This window comes from Microtus ochrogaster, unplaced genomic scaffold (assembly GCF_000317375.1).
Source record: "Microtus ochrogaster isolate Prairie Vole_2 unplaced genomic scaffold, MicOch1.0 UNK26, whole genome shotgun sequence".
In the NCBI taxonomy this organism is placed as follows: domain Eukaryota; kingdom Metazoa; phylum Chordata; class Mammalia; order Rodentia; family Cricetidae; genus Microtus; species Microtus ochrogaster.
The window spans coordinates 5,128,219-5,134,985 of NW_004949124.1; the positions used below are offsets into that span (position 1 = coordinate 5,128,219).

At 46.5% G+C, this 6,767-nt stretch overlaps 2 protein-coding genes across 2 annotated transcripts in view; one reads left to right on the top strand and one right to left on the bottom strand.

Moving 5' to 3' along the window:
• The window catches only part of Supt7l (SPT7 like, STAGA complex gamma subunit), an 11,855-nt gene extending 9,786 nt beyond the window's left edge, over positions 1-2,069 (top strand). Inside the window, exon 6 of the mRNA XM_005367966.2 lies at positions 53-2,069. Within this exon, the coding sequence (XP_005368023.1) occupies positions 53-315 (263 nt within the window). The 3' untranslated portion in view covers positions 316-2,069. The remainder of the gene's footprint in view (positions 1-52) is intronic.
• A 1,677-nt stretch (positions 2,070-3,746) lies between these two features.
• The window catches only part of Gpn1 (GPN-loop GTPase 1), an 18,126-nt gene continuing 15,105 nt past the window's right edge, over positions 3,747-6,767 (bottom strand). The window contains exons 13-14 of the mRNA XM_005367967.1: positions 5,515-5,622; positions 3,747-4,328 (exon numbers count right to left, since the gene is read on the bottom strand). Coding sequence (XP_005368024.1) covers positions 4,246-4,328; positions 5,515-5,622 — 191 coding nt within the window. The 3' untranslated portion in view covers positions 3,747-4,245. The remainder of the gene's footprint in view (positions 4,329-5,514; positions 5,623-6,767) is intronic.

A 6,767-nucleotide genomic window follows, 5' to 3' on the forward strand; every position in this document is an offset into this window, starting at 1 on the left:
GTTGCTCCGTTTGGCTTGGCCCAGCGCTCATACTCTTTGCCTTCGTTTCTAGGTGCAGAGGTAAATGCTTCTCCTCTTTGGAACCTGGCTCATGTGAAAATGGAGCCTCAAGAAAGTGAAGAAGGCAATGTGTCTGGACATGGCGTGTTGGGCAGTGATGTCTTTGAGGAGCCAATGTCAGGCATGAGTGAAGCCGGAATCCCTCAGAGCCCTGAGGACTCAGACAGCAGCTATGGTTCCCACTCCACTGACAGCCTCATGGGATCCTCCCCTGTTTTCAACCAGCGCTGCAAGAAGAAGATGAGGAAGATTTAGCCTCAAAAGGACACATCCAGTCCAGACCTCCATCAGCAGAAAGCGTTGTTTAGATTGTTCCCATAAGTAGTGACTGGTTTTTTTGGTTTTGGTTTTGTTTTTCGAGACAGGGTTTCTCTGTGACTTTGGAGCCTGTCCTGGGACTAGCTCTTGTAAACCAGGCTGGCCTTGAACTCACAGAGATCCACCTGCCTCTGCCTCCTGAGTGCTGGGACTAAAGGCATACACTATCAACGCCCGCCTGGATCCTTATTTTTAAATACAGTGGGCTTTCCGAATTTCGGAGAAAAGGTTCTTAACCTAGTTACATTTCACTTTGGCTTTGTTTTTGTACTTTTTCGGAACAGCTAAGCCACTGCTCACAGATAGATTGTGATACCGGCAGTAATCAGACCAAAGCACTGTCCCCAGCTGTTATTTTACTGTGGGACAACACACATTTCTTAGCTTCTCTCAGCCATCTCTCTGGCACAGTTGAGAAGAACCATGCCACTTTGCTGTTCCCTGCAGAGGTGCGAAGCTGAGATGTTTTGCTTAAATGTCAAAGCTTGCAAAGCGTCACAAATATATAACATTATTGATGTCAGATTTTCATTCATTTATTCTGGAACAAGTCACGTCACTGGAATCCAGTAGTAATACAGGAGATAGTTAAACATAACAGAGCTCAGCAGGCAAGTTTCCAAACCATTTCTGCTACTCAAGCCTCTTACAAAATAAGAGCCCTGTGGTGACAGCCATTATCCTTATGCAAACTGCTCTTTCCCCACAATTCTTCCTTTTCTACATTATTCCATCCAGCCTCATCCTTTTCACTTTTAGTATCCTTCCCACCTACATAGACTTTCACATATTTCCCCCACGCTCATTTTCTGTGAAGAATGCAGACAGGGCCTGCTACAGTTGCTAGGTGGGCAGCATTTGGTTTTGTTTCAGGGCACCCTTTGGTTTGTTTCAGGTTGTTCTTTGTTTGTTGTTCTTTAAAAACACATTTGAGGAGCCAGAGAGAATGGCTCAGTGGATGAAGACACTTGCAGCTTGAGTTCGATCCCCAGGACCCACTGGTGTAAAAAGAGAACTCCAAGTTGTCCTTTACATGCCGGGGCACAAACACAAATAAATTATTTTTGAAAAAAGTCATTTGAGTTATTCCAATTCTTTTTAAAATTCTCTGACCATTTCATACACGCACATATTTCCCTCTTTCGAACAAGTCCCATTTCCATCCTTCCCCCACAATCGCCCCCCCCACATACTTCCTTTCATGTCTTGTATGACCCAGAGTTGCCTCAAGCATGGGTGAGAACTTACTGGAATAAGAGCAACTTAGCAGCAGCTGTCTCACTGAGGAAAGGTTTGCACAACCCTCCCTCAACAACCATTCTTTGCCAACAGGCCCTGGTGTGTGTGTGGGGGGGGGGGGGCTCAAGGGTGCCCTGGCAGCACAGTGAACGCTGGCAGGCCTGTCCCATGCAGGTCTACAGATAAAGACTGCAGAGTTCGTGAGTGCAATGGCTACATCACGTCCAAAAGGTAGCTTTTTGCTGTACATCTCCCATCCAGTGGTTCTGAAATTCTCACCCCTTATGCAAGGTTCCCTGAGCATGGGGGAGGGGACAGAGATGTCCTGTGAGTGCTTCGCCATCTCTCACTCCAGCTAGTTCCGGGTTTCTGCATTAGCTGATGCCCACTGCTATAAGCACCACTGAAGGCTGAGCATAGTGCTATTCTTAAATGACGGTGTGTTCCCCTCCCCAAATGACAAACCAGGGTTGGGGTGCGCTCCCTGTCTCCGAATGTCTCAGGGTTTATTATGCGCACTTATGTTAGTGCATGATATGTGTGGGGCATGTATGGGGAAGCCAGAGACAGCCGTGTGCAGTCACATGGCTCCAGGGACCAAACATGGCGTCAGGTCGGCATACTCTCCATTCCAGCTTTTTGTTTTGTTTCTTTTTTTTTGGTTTTTCGAGGCAGGGTTTCTCTGTGAAACAGTCTGGCTGTCCTGGAACTCATTCAGTAGACCAGGGTGGCCTTGAACTCACAGAGTTCCACCTGCCTCTGCCTCCCAAGTGCTGGGATTAAGGGCGTGCACCACCACTGCCCAGTCAGTTCCAGGGTTTTCAAAGGCAGTTACATCACATACCCTAAACCAGCTTCCTGCAATCCTCCTAAAGTTATAACTTACTTAAAATATTTATGAATTTGTGGTTTGGCGGTGGTGGTGCACGCCTTTAACCCCAGCACTCAGGAGGCAGAGGCCAGCCTGGTCTACAGAGTGAGTTCCAGAACAGGCTCCAAAGCTACAGAGAAACCTGTCTCGAAAATATATATATATTATATATAAATACATATATTATATATAAATATATATATGAATTAGGAAATTAATCTTTAACACTCTTAAAATTTATTCTGTTTTGATCTCCAAATCTTTCATTGATTTTAAGAATGAAGGGACCAGCAGGCAGCTAGTGTATGTAAAGATTTTAGTTCACTTACTTAGAAAACATTCACTAAGCACAGTGAGATAAAGACAAGCCGCTTTCAGAGCTGACAGCAGGAGAGGCGCCATGGAGAAGAGCAGAGTATGATCAGAGCTTTGCTCTGCAAAGGTTTCCCCTTAAATAGGTCAAGCAAGTATAGCGGCCCAGCCCTATAGATGCAGCACTCAGGTGGCAGAGGTGGTTTGAGATACACGTAAGGGTGGGTCCTTTTTCTCTTTCTGTTTTAAGACAGGGTCTCACTTTGCAGTCCTGACAGGTCTTGAACTCACAGAGGTCCACCTGCCTCTGCCTCCCGAGTGCTGGGATTAAAGACGTGCACCGCAATGTCATGATGTTGGGCAGAGAAGTTTTAAGCTTTGCAAAAAGAAAGAAAAAGCTCATATTTTTAGAGGTATGGAATATTGAATAATTAATGGTAAGATAAAATTCTATGTTGCTTTAAAATAATACTAGAGAACAGGCACCGAGTCTGAAAAGGCAAGTTGTGAGGACTGGGACTCGGTCAGGCTGAGCTGGGACAGTGCTGTGAAGCAGAGCACACCACGGCCACCTGCAGGGCTTCCTGAATGGCCTGTTGAGCTCCCCATTCGGTAAAGCCGATTTGGAGAGGTATCGCTAAGACTCTCCTGGCTGCTGACCTTCCTTCTGCTCCACAGACTACACTCTGAGAAACAAGGTAAGCCTTTCTAGTTATGTATTATTGGGTGGATACCTAGCCAAACCCTGTGGTCACAAACAATGCTTTATATTGTCCTAAGGACAATATAAACAGGACAGGTTTGGGGACCTGGTTAGGCAAATGCACCTGGGAAATTAAACTACAGCTTATAGCCGACCAGGTCTGCCTTTAAAGCTCGGTTGTAACTAATAGTGCTGAATCTATTAGTGATCACACAATTTCTAATCTGAAATCATGACACAGAGTTAAAGTTGAAAACTTTATCCAAGTCACCATTCAAACAGGATTCTTTATGACGTGTTACCTCGTGGCTGCCAAGGGCAATGCACTGTCCCTCAGTTCAAGCTCACTCTCCCCTCCCATTCTGCTTAAAGAGCAGCAACTTGAGGTGCAGAGTCAAGAGCTCAGCGCTAAAGAGCCAAGGCCACAGATCCAGCCTAGTCAAGATCCAAAGTTGTCTCCAATCAGCAGCAAAAGACTTGAGTTCAAACGATGCAGCTTCAAGTCTCAGGCTGAACGGTTATCAGCTTCCAGAGCGGTGAAAAGGCACGTCCTTGCATAAATACCAGGAGAAGCTAACCAAGGACGGGCACCCACCTGCCAGCTCCACCTTCATCGACTTCATCTAAATCTGGAACCCTCAAAGAAGCTACTATCCTGCTCTTGACTGCAGCCCCGACTCACAGGAAGGGCTTCTCTGAGTGGAGACCCAGTATGTCCGACTTCCAGCAACAAGTGGATGGTCTATTTGTTTCTCTTCCAGTGTTGTGCCACTGATTCTTGCATGAAGTTCTGAAAGGCTGGCTCTTCGCGGCTTTCCTCTGTAACTGCAGGAGGGAAGGGTGATTCTTTGAAAACCCCCAGGATGACAAGCCAATCAGCGCGCCTGTTACCCACCCAACAGAAACCCCATTTTAAAATTATTTTTCACGTTTTCAAGACAGGGACTCACTGTAGATCCCAAGCTGGCTTAGAACCCATAGTCTTCCTGCCTCGGTTTCTACCATTGAGGTTACAGGCATGTGCCATACACCTGGCTAAAACTATTTTACGACATTAAGGACTCACACCCTCCAAACATGCAGCATCTAAGAGAACATCCCCTTCATAAATAATTACAATGAGGTCTACTCAGTAGGCAAGAGACAAAAAAATATCCATAGTAGATTTACCTACTGCCTCAGCCACCCCAGAGGTAGGAATAAGGTAGGGAACCACCACATTCGACTGCTAAATACTCAAAACAAAACAGAACACTCAGGGCTGGAGAGGGGCTTCAGCGGCTAAGAGCATTGGTTGCTCGTGTGTAGGCCCCAGTTTTGTACCCAGCAGCCACAAACCTCCAATTCCAGGGGATTTCTGACTTCTGTGGGGACCAGGCATTCAGAGCGTATACACAGACATACAGACAAGACTCTCACATATATAAAGTAAAAACAAATATATCTTTAAAAAAAAAAAACCCAACATTAATGACTCAGGATGTGGCTCAGTAGCACATGCTTTTAGCAAGCAAGAGGTCCTGGGGTACAGCCTTATCACCAATTAACCAAAACAGCAGAAACAGCCAGAACAGTGGCACCTGCAGGTCGAGTCAGAAGTTACAAGACATAAAAGGCACGGTAATGGGGTCGCCCGCTGTGTGTAGCCCGTTCCTAGACGGGAGTCCTGAGCTGTATCAGTGGGAATCAAGCTGACCGCATATACTCAAGTGAAGCTGTACAGGCATTGCTCTCTGCTTCTGACTGTGGATATGACAGGACCAGCGTTTGAAGTCCCTGCCTTGACTTCTCCACAGTGGCAGAACCTGGAATTTTGAAATAAACCCTTTCTCTTCTAAATTGCTTTCTGTCAGGCTGTTTTGTCACAGCAAGGGGATGAAATGAAAACATGCAGCGAGACCAGAACCCTCCACATAGGAAACTTTGCTGGCACCATAAGCTTTACCACCTCCTCATTCCTGCCACTGACCACAGGCTCAGGATCTTCGCGTCTCCGTCCACCACCTCTCACCTCTGTGGTCAATGTCATCAGTGTCACTCTCGGCTTCCTCATCCTCTTCATCCAAGGTTCCTCGCGTCAGGATCAAGTCAGAAGGGTCCAGTGCAGGAGAAAGGCTGTCTAGGGTTAAAACACTGATCAGTACAGACGTGCCTTATTTGTTGGCAGCGTGAAGTGCTCTTGACAACAGAAACGAAGGAGAGTGAGTCTTCTAAACGTATCAGTAACTTCATCTGTCATCTCTACAACTTCTACAATGGTTCCACCGAGGAAAACCTAAGAATTGTATCCCTGAAACACCAGCACTCTGCCTCACGAGCTTACAGACTGGAAGAAGCTGGTTTTTCCAATGAGAGATAAAGAAACAAATAAGGCTGCAACCTGGCAATAGTTCAAATAATGCAGACGCTTCTAGGGAGGATGCAGGTCAGGGGGGATTAGAGGAAAAGGTTGAAATGATATGGAATAGAGCAGCTGTGGCAACTTTCAAGCAATGGAGGGTAGGGGATAAAAAAAGGAAATCAAGTACACTACTAGCCGGGCAGTGATGGTGCACGCCTTTAATCCCATCACTCGGATCTCTGTGAGTTCAAGGCCAGCCTGAGCTACAAGAGCTAGTTCCAGGACAAGCTCCAAAGCCACAGAGAAACCCTGTCTTGAAAAACAAAACAAAAAATACTACTAGAGGCAAAATTCCCTACTCAGTGAGTAAGGACTAAGCCCTAAGAATGAGAAGTAAGTCTGATCCCGAAACTGAGTGGGACCTAAACCTACAGGAGGGTGTGACCACTGACAAGTGACTGTCCGGCTCAGGAGTTCAGCTGGGGAGGGGATGGGCTGAAGGCTGTAAAGGGAGAGAAACAGATCTTAGTGGCCAACCAAGAGTGGTGGTGAATATCTTTAATCCCAGCACTTGGGAAGCAGAGTTCAAGGGCAGCCCTATCTACAGAACAAAGTTCTAGGACAGCCAGAGCTGTACAGTGAGACCATGGCTCAGGAGAGAAAACGAAAAACTCGGGCCTATGATCTACACAGCAATGACTGAAAAAGCTAACAGTGAATGCCTCCTTCCACACCCAACTAAGAATTACTCAGATATCTGAGGAATTTTCCCCAAATCATCCATGGAAATTCCCCTTCCCTTCCCATCTGGATGCGGCAGCAGGAAAATGAACACCTGTGACTCTGGAGGACCTCGGTGTGCACTCACACAGATGGGGAAGGCGTCAGGAAGGGCACAGAAGCATTCGGTGTGCACTCACACA